Source organism: Schistocerca cancellata, chromosome 2 (assembly GCF_023864275.1).
Source record: "Schistocerca cancellata isolate TAMUIC-IGC-003103 chromosome 2, iqSchCanc2.1, whole genome shotgun sequence".
Classification (NCBI taxonomy): domain Eukaryota; kingdom Metazoa; phylum Arthropoda; class Insecta; order Orthoptera; family Acrididae; genus Schistocerca; species Schistocerca cancellata.
The window spans coordinates 1,043,648,728-1,043,664,511 of record NC_064627.1 but is presented as its reverse complement, the minus strand read 5'-3'; the positions used below and the strand labels follow the sequence as shown (position 1 = coordinate 1,043,664,511).

The following is a 15,784-nucleotide window of genomic DNA, read 5'->3' as shown; positions in this document are numbered from 1 at the left end:
GTAGCGCCTAGAACCGCACGGCCATTCCGACGGCCGCCTTACAGTCCTTACCTGGCTCCGTGTGACTATCATCTCTTTGGGAAACTGAAAGACTCTCTTCGTGGAACAAGGTTTGAAGATGATGACTCCCTTGTGCACGCTGCCCAACAGTGGCTCCAACAGGTTGGTCCAGAATGTTACCGTGCTGGTACACAGGCGCTGGTTCCAAGATGGCGTAAGGCAGTTGAGAGGGATGGAAATTATGTGTATAAATGAAAATATTGTTCCTAAAGGCTGTATCTACACACTGTAAAACTTTGAAACATGTAGAATAAAAGATGGATTTAAAAAAAATGGCGTGCATTTCTTTTGGGGTGACCCTCGTAGTATCCAATACACGGTCTAGCACAGTATTGTAATTTCCGATACACGGTCTAAATCAGTGATTCCCAAAGTGGTCGACATAAACGAATACTGATTTTGGGGGTCGACGAGGTCTAAAAATCGGCCGCTATTAAATTAACACAAGTTCGTATTTAAAACTTTCAAGATTGGTAGGTACTGTATTGTTTATGTTGTGTTACGTGTACTAAGAATAATTAATATTTTTGTAGGAAATAGCATTGTTGTAGTAATGTAAAGTGACAAGTTCGTACAAGATGAAAAACTCGGCAAGTCTGTGTGGACAAGTTAGTGCAAGATAATGAGTTCGAGCGTACGTCTTTCAGGCGCGTTTTGACTTGCTCTCTATTTGACGCTTACGCGATTTAACACGAACGAATTCATGATCAAGTCCAAACATGTTCCTGATATTTTACTATTTAACGAGCTTGCACTTAGGTTGAAAGATCATTTGCGTTTTGAAATTCATTGGAGCTTGAACGATAATAACTCATATAAGTACTCATTTATTTCAAGAGATTACAAAGTTAATACATAGCTAAATTAGTGAAGTAAAGTGACTGAAAAAGTGGTAAACACAGCATACAACATATTTTAAATAGGTAGGTATAAAAGTATTTGTAAAAATTACTTACACTTAAGTTGTTAAGTAGGTAGGTACCTAATCTTTGAAGTGTTCAGTTTGCTTTGGTTTTCATTCTTATGCTGATAGGTACCTACTTACCTAATACGAATTTTCTGTACCTAATTACCTACTATAGTTACTTACCTAATATAGGTATCCAAGTTTATCAATGAGTAAGTCAGTAATACCTAACAAGAATCCTGGGTGTGATAAAAATAAGATAGTGTGCAAATTTAACAGTTTATTATTGTTTTTTATTTAGGTAGTTTATTTGCAGGATTACTGAGAGTTTTATGATGGCGGACACGGAAAAAAATGCAGACAATACAGTTTGGACAACTTGAAGTTCGGATTTATTGACCTAAGTCAGAATGAAAAATAACACTCTGTAGCAGCTGTTTTAAGTTAGCGGAGAATTATGAATAAGGGGGTTGGTCTTAAAAGTAGGTAATTTGGCCATGGGGGTCTGAGGTAACAGTTCATTTTGGAAAAGGGGTCACTTGCCCAAAATAGTTTGGGGCTCTCTGGTCTAAATCGTTACGAATTCTATGATGTACGTCAGTGATTGAGAGTCACTTGACTGTCTAGCACCAGCTCTACATCAGTTACATCGTTCCAAAGTGACCAGTATCCTTATTTTTCACTCTTTTTTTAACAAGGGAACCTCCCCATCGCACCCCCCTCAGATTTAGTTATAAGTTGGCACAGGAATAGGCCTTAAAAACTGAACACAGATCAATCGAGAAAACAGGAAGAAGTTGTGTGGAACTACGAAAAAAAGAGCAAAATATACAAACTGAGTAGTCTATGCGTAAGGTAGGCAATATCAAGAAAGATATGAGCTTGCGAGCGCCGTGGTCCCGTGGTTAGCGTGAGCAGCTGCGTAACGAGAGGTCCTTGGCTCAAGTCTTCTCTCGAGTGAAAAGTTTAATTTTTTTATTTTCAGACAATTATCAAAGTTCAGGCAGTCACACATAATCAACTTCGCTCTCCAAAATTCCAGGACATGGTCAGATTTGCATGGACATTGCAGGATTTGACGGTCTACAGAGGGAAACATTTGAAAACGTAAAAAACATATGTTTTGACAGAGCACAGGGAAAACTGTGCGACTGCGAAATTGTTGCATTCATTTGTTGCAGTTTATGTGACAAACTCTTATGTTTTCATCACTTTTTTGGGAGTGATTATCACATGCACAAGAAAACCTAAATCGGGCAAGGTAGAAGAATCTTTTTACCCATTCGCCAAGTGTAGAAGTTAGGTGGGTCGACAACATATTCGTCATGTGACGCACATGCCGTCACCAGTGTCGTATAGAATATATCAGACGTGTTTTGCTGTGGAAGAATCGGTTGACCTATGACCTTGCGATCAAATGTTTTCGGTTCCTATTGGAGAGCCACGTCCTTTCGTCTACTAATCGCACGGTTTTGCCGTGCGGTTGCAAAACACAGACACTAAACTTATTACAGTGAACAGAGACGTTAATGAATGAACGGACAGATCGTAACTTGGCGAAAATAAAGAAAGTAAAATTTTCACTCGAGGGAAGACTCGAACCAAGGACCTCTCATTCCGCAGCTGCTCACTCTAACCACGGGACCACGACGCTCCTCAGCTCTCGTTCTCCTTGACGTTAATTATGTTTCACATGGACTACTCAGTTTGTATATTTTGCTTATTTTTTTCCTAGTTCCACACAACTTCTTCCTGTTTTCTCGAGTGATCTGTGTTCAGTTTTTCAAGGTCTATCCACTGTGTCAATTTATAGCTGAATCGGAGGGGGGTGCGATGGGGAGGTTCCCTTGTAAGACGTGGTTAACTAATATTTTGTGAGGAAAACGCGGGGCGTTTGCGGCGCAGTCTCGGCGCGCGCGACGCTGTGCCTGCCCGAGGCGAGCGAGGTGGAGGTGGTGACGGGCCCGCACTTCGGCGGCCGCGTCGCGGCGGAGGGCGCCGCCGGGACTCGCTGCTCGCTGGACGGCGACGCCCGCAGCGCGCGCGCCGTCTACGTGCTGCGCGTGGACCACGCGGCGTGCGGCGGCGCGCGCAACGCCACCGCCGTCACCACCTACGTCACCGTGCAGGAGAGCGCCGCCATTCTGACGCACTCGACGCGCCGCTTCCTCGTCATCTGCTCCTTCCAGCCGGACACGCTCACCGTCAGGGCCGGGTGCGTCCTCCACTCCTTACCACTGGCCACCTGCTGGGGCCTTGCATCACCTCGACATCTACAGGGTGTTTCAAAAATGACCGGTATATTTGAAACGGCAATAAAAACTAGACGAGCAGCGATAGAAATACACCGTTTGTTGCAATAGGCTTGGGACAACAGTACATTTTCAGCCAGACAAACTTTCGAAATGACAGTAGTTACAATTTTCAACAACAGATGGCGCTGCGGTCTGGGAAACTCTATAGTACGATATTTTCCACATATCCACCATGCGTAGCAATAATATGGCGTAGTCTCTGAATGAAATTACCCGAAACCTTTGACAACGTGTCTGGCGGAATGGCTTCACATGCAGATGAGATGTACTGCTTTAGCTGTTCAATTGTTTCTGGATTCTGGCGGTACACCTGGTCTTTCAAGTGTCCCCACAGAAAGAAGTCACAGGGGTTCATGTCTGGCGAATAGGGAGGCCAATCCACGCCGCCTCCTGTATGTTTCGGATAGCCCAAAGCAATCACACGATCATCGATATATTCATTCAGGAAATTAAAGACGTCGGCCGTGCGATGTGGCCGGGCACCATCTTGCATAAACCACGAGGTGTTCGCAGTTTCGTCTAAGGCAGTTTGTACCGCCACAAATTCACGAAGAATGTCCAGATAGCGTGATGCAGTAATCGTTTCGGATCTGAAAAATGGGCCAATGATTCCTTTGGAATAAATGGCGGCCCAGACCAGTACTTTTTGAGGATGCAGGGACGATGGGACTGCAACATGGGGCTTTTCGGTTCCCCATATCCGCCAGTTCTGTTTATTGACGAAGCCGTCCAGGTAAAAATAAGCTTCGTCAGCAAACCAAATGCTGCCCACATGCATATCGTCGTCATCAATCCTGTGCACTATATCGTTAGCGAATGTCTCTCGTGCAGCAATGGTAGCGGCGCTGAGGGGTTCCCGCGTTTGAATTTTGTATGAATAGAGGTGTAAACTCTGGCGCATGAGACGATACGTGGACGTTGGCGTCATCTGGACCGCAGCTGCAACACGGCGAACGGAAACCCGAGGCCGCTGTCGGATCACCTGCTGCACTAGCTGCGCATTGCCCTCTGTGGTTGCCGTACGCGGTCGCCCTACCTTTCCAGCACGTTCATCCGTCACGTTCCCAGTCCGTTGAAATTTTTCAAACAGATCCTTTATTGTATCGCTTTTCGGTCCTTTGGTTACATTAAACCTCCGTTGAAAATTTCGTCTTGTTGCAACAACACTGTATTCTAGGCGGTGGAATTCCAACACCAGAAAAATCCTCTGTTCTATGGAATAAACCATGTTGTCTACAGCACAGTTGCACGTTGTGAACAGCACACGCTTACAGCAGAAAGACAACGTACAGAATGGCGCACCCACAGACTGCGTTGTCTTCTATATCTTTCACATCACTTGCAGCGCCATCTGTTGTTGAAAATTGTAACTACTGTAATTTCGAAAGTTTTTCCGCCTGAAAATGTACTGTTGTCCCAAGCATATTGCAACAAACGGTGTATTTCTATCGCTGCTCGTTTAGTTTTTATTGCCGTTTCAAATATACCGGTCATTTTTGAAACACCCTGTACCTGTGTTCATTTGAAATGGCATTAATACGAGCCTCTAATAATAAAGCACGTCTTTGGCTTTTTTTTACTTATACTTTTTTTACTTATACTTTTTTTTTACTTATACTTATTATGGAAATGGAAGAGGATATAGATGAAGATGAAATGGGAGATACGATACTGCGTGAAGAGTTTGACAGAGCACTGAAAGACCTGAGTCGAAACAAGGCCCCTGGAGCCGACAACATTCCATTAGAACTACTGACGGCCTCAGGAGAGCCAGTCCTCACAAACCTCTACCATCTGGTAAGCAAGATGTATGAGACAGGCGAAATATCCTCAGACTTCAAGAAGAATATAATAATTCCGATCCCAAAGAAAGCAGATGCTGACAGATGTGAAAATTACCGAAAAATCAGTTTAATAAGTCACGGATGCAAAATACTAAAGCGTATTCTCTACAGACGAATGGAAAAACTGGTAGAAGCTGACCTTGGGGAACATCAGTTTGGATTCCGTAGAAATATTGAAACACGTGAGGCAATACTGACCCTACGACTTATCTTAGAAGCTAGATTAAGGAAAGGCAAACCTACGTTTCTAGCATTTGTAGACTTAAGGAAAGCTTTTGACAATGTTGACCGGAATACTCTCTTTCAAATTCTGAAGGTGGCAGGGGTAAATTACAGGGAGCGAAAGGCTATTTACAATTTGTACAGAAACCAGATGGCAGTTATAAGAGTCGAGGGGCACGAAAGAGAAGCAGTGGTTGGGAAGGGAGTGAGACAGGGTTGTAGCCTATCCCCGATGTCATTCAATCTGTATGTTTAGCAAGCAGTAAAGGAAACAAAAGAAAAATTCGAAGTAGGTATTATAATCCATGGAGAAGAAATAAAAAACTTTGAGGTTCGCCGATGACATTGTAATTCTGTCAGAGACAGCAAAGGACTTGGAAGAGCAGTTTAACGGAATGGACAGTGTCATGAAAGGAGGGTATAAGATGAACAACAACAAAAGCAAAACGAGGATAATGGAATGTAGTCTTATTAAGTCGGCTGAAGCTGAGGGTATTAGATTAGGAAATGAGACGCTTAAAGTAGTCAAGGAGTTTTGCTACTTGGGGAGAAAAATAACTGATGATGGTCGAAGTAGAGAGGATATAAAATGTAGACTGGCAATGGCAATGAAAGCGTTTCTGAAGAAGAGAAATTTGTTGACATCGAGTATTGATTTAAGTGTCAGGAAGTCGTTTCTGAAAGTATTTGTATGGAGCGTACCCATGTATGGAAGTGAAACATGGACGATAACCAGTTTGGACAAGAAGAGAATAGAAGCTTTCGAAATGTGGTGCTACAGAATAATGCTGAAGATTAGATGGGTAGATCATTTAACTAATCAGGAGGTATTGAATAGGATTGAGGAGAAGAGAAGTTTGTGGCACAACTTAACTAGAAGAAGGGCTCGGTTGGTAGGACATGTTCTGAGGCATCAAGGGATCACCAGTTTAGTATTGGAGGGCAGCGTGGAGGGTAAAAATCGTAGATGGAGACCAAGAGATGAATACACTAAACAGACTCAGAAGGATGTAGGTTGCAGTAGGTACTGGCAGATAAAGAAGCTTGCACAGGATAGAGTAGCATGGAGAGTTGCATCAAACCAGTCTCAGGACTGAAGACCACAACAACAGCAACATACTTATGGGACTTAACTGCTAACGTCGTCAGTCCTTAACCTTACACACTACTTAAATTATCCTACGGACACATACACCCATGCCCGACGGAGGACTCGAACCTCCGCCTGGACCAGCCGCAAAGGCCATGACTGCAGCGCCTAGACCGTTCGGCTAATCCCGCGCGGCAACATCAGTCCCCTAGACTTAGAACTACTAAACTAACCCACTGGACTTGACGGGAAACCAATTCGATTCTACACAGAGTACGCGAAAGAACTTGCCCCCCTTCTAACAGTCGTGTACCGCAAGTCTCTAGAGGAACGGAAGGTTCCAAATGATTGGAAAAGAGCACAGGTAGTCCCAGTCTTCAAGAAGGGTCGTCGAGCAGATGCGCAAAACTATAGACCTATATCTCTCACGTCGATCTGTTGTAGAATTTTAGAACATGTTTTTTGCTCGCGTATCATGTCGTTTCTGGATACCCAGGATCTACTCTGTAGAAATCAACATAGATTCCGGAAACAGCGATCGTGTGCGACCCAACTCGCTTTATTTGTTCATGAGACCCGAAAATATTAGATACAGGCTCCCAGGTAGCTGCTATTTTCCTTGCCTTCCGGAAGGCTTTCGATACAGTTCCGCACTGTCGCCTGATAAACGAAGTAAGAGCCTACTGAATATCAGACCAGCTGTGTGGCTGGATTGAAGAGTTTTTAGCAAACAGAACACAGCATGTTGTTCTCAATGGAGAGACGTCTACAGACGTTAAAGTAACCTCTGGCGTGCCACAGTGGAGTGTTATGGGACCATTGCTTTTCACAATATATATAAATGACCTAGTAGATAGTGTTGGAAGTTCTATGCGGCTTTTCGCGGATGATGCTGTAGTGTACAGAGAAGTTGCAGCATTAGAAAATTGTAGCGAAATGAAGGAAGATCTGCAGCGGATGGGCACTTGGTGCAGGGAGTGGCAACTGACCCTTAACATAGACAAATGTAATGTATTGCCAATACATAGGAAGAAGGATCCTTTCTTGTATGATTATATGATAGCGGAACAAACACTGGTAGCAGTTACTTCTGTAAAATATCTGGGAGTATGCGTGAGGAACGATTTGAACTGGAATTATATAAAATTAATTGTTGGTAAGGTGGGTACCAGGTTGAGATTCATTGGGAGAGTCCTTAGAAAATTTAGTCCATCATCAAAGGAGGTGGCTTACAAAACGCTCGTTCGACCTATACTTGAGTATTGCTCATCAGTGTGGGATCCGTACCAGATCGGGTTGACGGAGGAGGTAGAGAAGATCGAAAGAAGAGCGGCACGTTTCGTCACAGGGCTACTTGGTAAGCGTGATAGCGTTACGGAGATGTTTAGCAAACTCAAGTGGCAGACTCTGCAAGACAGGCGCTCTGCATCGCGGTGTAGCTTGCTGTCCAGGTTTCGAGAGGGTGCGTTTCTGGATGAGGTATCAAATATATTTTTTCCCCCTACTTATACCTCCCGAGGAGATCACGATTGTAAAATTAGAGAGATTCGACCGCGCACGGAGGCTTTCCGGCAGTCGTTCTTCCCGCGAACCATACGCGACTGGAACAGAAAATGGAGGTAATGACAGTGGCATAAAGTGCCCTCCGCCACACACCGTTGGGTGGCTTGCGGAGTATAAATGTAGATGTAGATGTAGATGTAACCAAGGACATCATTCACACCCACTCCCGAGTCAAGGTTCGAACCTGCGACCGTAGCAGCAGCGCGTTTCCGGACTGAAGCGCCTAGAACCGCTCGGTCACAAGGTCCGGGCCGCCATCACCAGTGGGTTATTTATTCTGAAACATGCAAAAAATAGCGTTGTTACAATACAATACCAAAAACCGTTATTACATGTGTACTAACTACCTTGAAGTTGAAGTTCTTCTTAGCGGGTTTGCTTATAAATAGATTTATTTTGGGAGAGGCTCGGACTTGAGCAAAACACTAGTTTCCTTTTTTTTATTCCCCAGACATGTTTTGCTGAAGTTATCTTCTATAAAACAGGGAAAATGCTTTTTACTATTTTTACAAGTATAAATTTGAGTTTTTAAAATAGTGTTTGACAGAGACAAATTACGTAAAATCCAGGAAATCCATAGCATGTGGTAACAAGGTATAGATACAAAATTTTATCTGATTGGCTTTTAGTTACTCAGGTAACGCAGAAGAAGCATAGCTTTTCAGCTTTGGCAGTATTCCATGACAGTGATTGGCAAAGGCGTCGAATTAGAATAACACTGAAGACGTTCTGGTTTCTGTGTCACGGTGCGTTAATTTTCAGACCATTGTTGACTAGAAGGTCAGTGACGTGGACAGTGAAAACGGAGCACAAGAAAGTGCGAGTGTCTTCATCTTCATTGAAATACTGGCACTATCTCATAGAATTTATGCAGAAGGGAGAGTACAGCATAAACTAACTAGATGTGATACACGATCAACTCCATGTTGCTATGAGAGAAATTTCATGAATCACAGTTCATTTTAAGAAATGAACTAGTAAATATGATTTTTTTCATATCTTGTCCAGTACTGCAGACTATCTCGTAATTATAGATGGAACCTCACAGAATGCCAAAAAAAGACTAGAACTACTGATGCATCTACATCTACATGGATACTCTGCAAATCACATTTAAGTGCCTGGCAGAGGGTTCATCGAACCACCTTCACAATTCTCTATTATTCCAACCTCCTATAACGCGCGGGAAGAATGAACACTTATATCTTTCCGTACGAGCTCTGATTTCCCTTATTTTATCTTGGTGATCGTTCCTCCCTATGTAAGTCGGTGTCAACATAATATTTCCGCATTCGGAGGAGAAAGTTGGTGAATGGAATTTCGTGAGTAGATTCCGTCGCAACGAAAAACGCCTTTCTTTTAGTGATGTCCATCCCAAATCCTGTATCATTTCTGTGACACTCTCTCTCATATTTCGCGATAATACAAAACGTGCTGTCTTTCTTTGAATTTTTTCTATGTACTCCGTCAGTCCTACCTGGTAAGAATCCCACACCGCGGAGCAGCATTCTAAAACAGGACGGACAAGCGTAGTGAATGGAGTCTCCTTAGTAGGTCTGTTACATTTTCTAAGTGTCCTGCCAATAAAACGCAGTCTTTGGTTAGCCTTCCCCACAACATTTTCTGTGTGTTCCTTCCAATTTAAATTCTTCGTAATTGTAATACCTAGGTATTTAGTTGAATCAGTAGACTGATTATCGTCTAACCGAAGTTTAACGAGTTCCTTTTAGCACTCATGTGGATGACCTCACACTTTTCGTTATTTAAGGTCAACTGCCAGTTTTCGCACCATTCCGATATTTCTTCTAAATCGTTTTCCAGTTTGTTTCGATCTTCTGATGACTTTATTACTCGATAAACGACAGCGTCATCTGCAAACAACCGAAGACGGCTGCTCAGATTGTCTCCCAAATCGTTTATATAGATAAGGAACAGCAAAGGGCCTATAGCACTACCTTGGGAAACGCCAGAAATCACTTCTGTGTTAGTCGATGCCTTTCCATCAATTACAACGAACTGTGACCTCTCTGACAGGAAATCACAGATCCAGTCACGTAACTGAGACGATATTCCATAAGCACGCAATTTCACTACGAGTCGCTTGTGTAGTACAGTGTCAAAAGCCTTCCTGAAATCCAGAAATATTGAATCGATCTGAAATCCCTTGTCAATAGCACTCAGCTCTTCATGTGAATAAAGAGCCAGTTGTGTTTCACAGGAACGATGTTTCCTAAACCCATGTTGACTGTGTGTCAGTAGACTGCATATCGACGTTAACGATATGGGACTGTAAGTTAGTGGATTACTCCTACTACCTTTCTTGAATATTGGTGTGTCCTGTTCAACTTTCCAGTCTTTGGGTACGGATCTTTCGTCGAGCGAACGGTTGTATATGATTGTTAAGTATGGAGCTAATGCATCAGCATACTCCGAAAGGAACCTAATTGGTATACGGTCTGGCCCAGAAGACTTGCTTTTATTAAGTGATGCAGGCATTTAATAACGCAGGGCTACAAGTGAAGAAACAGAAACGTGACTAATGAATGTAACTCACGAAATATACTGAAAACCAAGTGTGGCAACATTAGGAAAACAGGCAAGTTTAAATTTCTAGGAGGAGATATAATTGTAAAAACTGAAGAAGAAGCAGTTAAAATCAGAAATGACAGAATGAAAATAGCATACATGAAAGTGAGAAATCTAATAAAAAACGTTTTTCTAAAGATGTTAGATTAAGGCATTGTAATACGGTTGTAAAACCACAAGTCCACTTTTATCTCGATGCAAAATGACATTACAATAAATCATTTTCGTAATTCTCCTATCAAAAGGAACCGTTTGATACATATGACAATTACGTTCCGTTTAATTCATATTTTAGTAATTTTCTACTAATTTTTGTTTTTATCGGTTTTTCGCCGTTCCATATCTCTTTCAAGATGGTTCAATCAACACATAACCATGATTTGTATGCGAACAGAACTGGAAATCTCTGAGTGACTCGAAAAGTCATGTAGGTAGACCATATCATCCATATAACACACCTTCAGCATAACATAAAATGATATGTAACTTAATTTGATTCGTAAGATAAGCCGTACTTTTCACTTAATGGGAATAACAAGCCACCAGGTAAAGATAAGCACCGTGAGCTGAGGGTAGGCAGTTGTGAGAGTCTTGGCACGATATCGACGGGTGTAGCAAGCAGATGCTTTGACAGCTACAAATGTGCGTATTTTCAATGTGGCGCTGCATTTTATTATCATTATTATTATTATTATATGGTGAAGATATAGAAAAGAAAGAAACAAGAACCTTGCCAAAATACTGAGGAACAAAGATGGCAGCTGGGTTTTGAGACCAATAGGGAAATATACTCATTCAGTCTTGAACAGATGCGATCAGGGAAAAGGGACATCTAGACAGAATGAAGGAAGAAATATTAACAAAGAAGATCCACACATTCTTCTATAACAGGAAACCAAAGCAAATGCGTAGTGTCGTAAGACAAAAAAAGGACATAGTAGGAAAGCAGACTAAACAGGAGACCTCAGTCAACAGAGTCGATTTCGTCCTTGAAGTCGATAAATTCAAAGGTTCTCTGGGAGATAAAAGAAACAGCTCGAGCCAGTTGGTCGGATGAAAGAAAAAAAAGCTCATTCAGAGGAAGTGAAAGCGTTTTGCAGAAGGATGAAGCAAAAGAGAAATAAATACACTTCTGGTCATTAAAATTGCTGCACCACGAGGATGACGTGCTACAGACACGAAATTTAACCGACAGGAAGGAGATGCAAATGATTAGATTTTCAAAGCGTTCATACTAGGTTGGCACCGGTGGCGACACCTACAACGTGCTGACATGAAGAAAGTTTCCAACCGATTTCCCATACACAAACAGCAGTTGACCGGCGTTGCCTGGTGAAACGTTATTGTGATGCCTCGTGTAAGGAGGAGAAATGCGTACCATCACGTTTCCGACTTTGATAAACGTCGGATTGTAGCCTATCGCGATTGCGGTTTATCGTATCGCGACATTGCTGCTCGCGTTGGTCGAGATCCAATGACTGTTGGCAGAATATGGAATCGGTGGGTTCAGGAGGGTAATACGGAACGCCGTACTGGATCCCAACGGCCTCGTATCACTAGCAGTCGAGATGACAGGCATCTTATCCGCATGCCTGTAGCCGGCCAGAGTGGCCGAGCGGTTCTAGGCGCTACAGTCTGGAACCGCGCGACCGCTACGGTCGCAGGTTCGAATCCTGTCTAGGGCATGGATGTGTGTGAAGTCCTTAGGTTAGTTAGGTTTAAGTAGTTCTAAGTTCTAGGGGACTGATGACCTTAGAAGTTAAGTCCCATAGTGCTCAGAGCCATTTGAACCATTTTTCGCATGCCTGTAACGGATCGTGCAGCCACGTCTCGATCCCTGAGTCAACAGATGGGAACGTTTGCAAGACAACAACCATATGCACGAACAGTTCGACGACGTTTGCAGCAGCATGGACTATCAGCTCGGAGACCATGGCTGCGGTTACCCTTGACAGACAGGAGCGCCTGTGATGTTGCACTCAACGACGAACCTGGGTGCACGAATGACAAAACGACATTTTTTCGGATGAATCCAGATTCTGTTTACAGCATCATGATGGTCGCATCCGTGTTTGGCGACTCGCTGTGAACGCACATTGGAAGCGTGTATTCGTCATCGCCATACTGGTGTATCACCCGGCGTGATGGTATGGGGTGCCATTGGTTACACGTCTCGGTCACCTCTTGTTCGCATTGACGGTACTTTTAACAGTGGACGTTACATTTCAGATGTGTTACGACCCGTGGCTCTACCCTTCATTCGATCCCTGCGAAGCCCTACATTTCAGCAGGATAATGCACGACCGCATGTTGCAGATCCTGTACGGGCCTTTCTGGATACAGAAAATGTTCTACTGCTGTACTGGCTAGCACATTCTCCAGATCTCTCACCAATTGAAAACGTCTGGTCAATGGTGGCCGAGCAACTGGGCTCGTCACAAGACGCTAGTCACTACTCTTGATGAACCGTGGTATCGTGTTGAAGCTGCATGGGTAGTTGTACCTGTACACGCCATCCAAGCTCTGTTTGACTCAATGCCCAGGCGTATCAAGGCCATTATTACGGCCAGAGGTGGTTGTTCTAGGTACTGATCTCTCAGGATCTATGCACCCAAGTTGGGTGAAAATGTAATCACATGTCAGTTGTAGTACAATACATTTGTCCAATGAATACCCGTTTATCATCTGCATTTCTTCTTGGTGTAGCAATTTTAATGGCTAGTAGTGTAGTCATCTTGACTCGGTCCTTAATTGCTACAAACGAAATAAGACACATGAAAATTTTGCGGAACATATGTTTATTTCGCCTCCAGACGTAAATTACAGTACAAGTGAGACGCACTGAATTATTTTGCCGCATCAGTGTTGCCACCTTCACACTAGCAAAAAAAAAGTAAATTGCCATCTTGGAAATACGCAATCTGTAATGGCCAGGACGTCGCTGGCTACACCCGTCGATATCGTGCCAAGACTCTCACAACTGCCTAACCGCGGCTGAAGGTGCTCATCTTTCTCTGGTGGCTTGTCATTCCCATGGCGTCAAACAAGCTTTTAGTGAAAAGTACAATGTACCTTAGAAATCAAATTAAGTTACATATAATTTTACGTCAACCTAAATGACTTTAGGAGTCGCTCTGAGATTTACAGTTCTTTTCATCGATAGATTTTATGCTCTTGCTTCTATTGAAATTCAAAACAGTTTTCTAAACAAGTGCAATATTTTATGATGAGCCTTTCTCTCCTATCAGGTTTGCTGGGATTAGTTAATAGAAGCAATCATCCATGTTGTTGTGGCGTTCTTGAGTCCGAGGATGAGTTTGATGCAGCTCTCCATCATACTCTATCATGTGCAAGCCTCTTCATTTCCAACAAACTATTGAAACTGAAATACTTCTCAATTTGCTTACTCTATACATCTCCTGGCCTCCCTCTACTATTTTTACCTCCCACACTTCCCCTCTGATACTAAACTGGTGATGCCTTGGTGTCACAGAATGTGTCCTATCAGCCGATCCCTTCTTTTTGTCAAGTTGTGCCACAAATTTGATGTCTCTCCAAGTCTATTCAGTACCTTAGTTACCCACGTAGTCTTCAACATTCTTCTAAAGCACGAAATTTCGAAAGCTTCTCTTCTCTTCTTGTCTTAACTGTTTATCGTCCATGTTTCACTTTCCTACATGGCTACGCTCCAGACAAATACGATCAGGAAATACTTTCTAACACTTCAATCAATATTCGATGTAAACAAAATTTCTCTTCTTCAAAAACGCTTTTCTTGCCATTACCAGTCTACATTTTATATCCATCAGTTATTTTGGTCCCCAAAGACCAAAACTCATCTACTACTTTAAGCTTCTCGTTTCCTAATCTAATTCCCTTAGCGTCACCTGTTTTAACGTGACTACATTCCATTATCCCTGTTTTGCTTTTGTTGATGTTGGTTTTATACCCTCCTTTCAAGACGCTGTCCATTCCATTCAACTGCTCTTCCGAGTCCTTTGCTGCCTCTAACAGAATTAAAATGTCATTGGCAAATAAAATTTTTGTTTCTTCTCCCTGGTTTCTGTGCAAGATGTAAATAGCCTATTTCTCCCTGTATTTTACGATTTCCTCCATAAAACCTGTTATATCAGCATGAATAAAAGGTGGTTCTGATTTCCAATAAACGTCGTACTGTTAGTCATAATTTCGAAAACAAGGAACTAAAAGCGAAAACGTTAATTGCACAACGAGAGCTGTTATAGTAAATTTGATTAATACAGGGTGTCCTAATCAATCCTCCCTGATTTACCCAGGAAAAAACCACAGTAGATACGACAATGAAAAATGCACCACATTGTAGAGCATCTCAACGAATTTATTTATTCATCATCAATACACCTCTACAAGTGAACCATTTGTAGCATGAACAATATCGAGTCTATATTTAATTTCTTTCCAAGTTCTTTGTAACGTTTCCTCTGTTATTGTTGCAATCATATTAGTGATATGATGTTGCAACGTAAGCATATTATCCACTTTGGTCGCATATATGTGGTCCTTCACGAATCCCCACATGAAGAGATCAAGTGGCGTGAGCATGGTGGCCAGGCAATGGGTCCTCTGTGTGCGATGCAACATTGGGAAATTTCCTATCCAGTGACTTGCGAACAGCCGTTGACCAATGCGGCGGAGCTCCATCTTGTTGAAAAATGATATTGGGTTGCAAGTCTTGTATCTGAGGGTACACAAACTGCTCCAACATGTCCAGATACACTGTCCCATTCACTGTTTGTTCCATAAAAAAGAATGGTCCAACAATCCTGTTGTGCATTAGCCTGCACCAGACGTTTAGTTTAGGGCTATCATGAACATGTTCTATGACAACGTGCGGATTTTGCGATGCTCAAATCCGAACATTATGCCTGTTAACCCTTCCTGATAGATGGAAGGTTTCCTCTTCTGAGAATAAACATCTTTCTGGGAAGCTGGCATCCATATCAATATGCTGCAGCATATGTGCAGCAAATTGTTGTCAGTGTGGTTTGTCGTTTGGCGTCAGATGTTGCAGAATTTGCACTTTGTAAGCACACACACAAAGACGCTGGTGAACTACACGATGCAATTTTGATTGAGATACATCAAGTTGCATAGATGCTTGACGAATTGACTTACGTGGGCTTCTGAGAAACGTTTGTCTGATGTCCTCCACTGTCCC

The 15,784-nt window shown here is 42.7% G+C and overlaps 1 protein-coding gene across 1 annotated transcript in view; it reads left to right on the top strand.

Annotated features, from left to right (window-relative positions):
• Positions 1-15,784, top strand: part of LOC126160875 (uncharacterized) — a 391,851-nt gene that overhangs the window by 332,498 nt on the left and 43,569 nt on the right. The window contains exon 6 of the mRNA XM_049916935.1: positions 2,873-3,182. Coding sequence (XP_049772892.1) covers positions 2,873-3,182 — 310 coding nt within the window. The remainder of the gene's footprint in view (positions 1-2,872; positions 3,183-15,784) is intronic.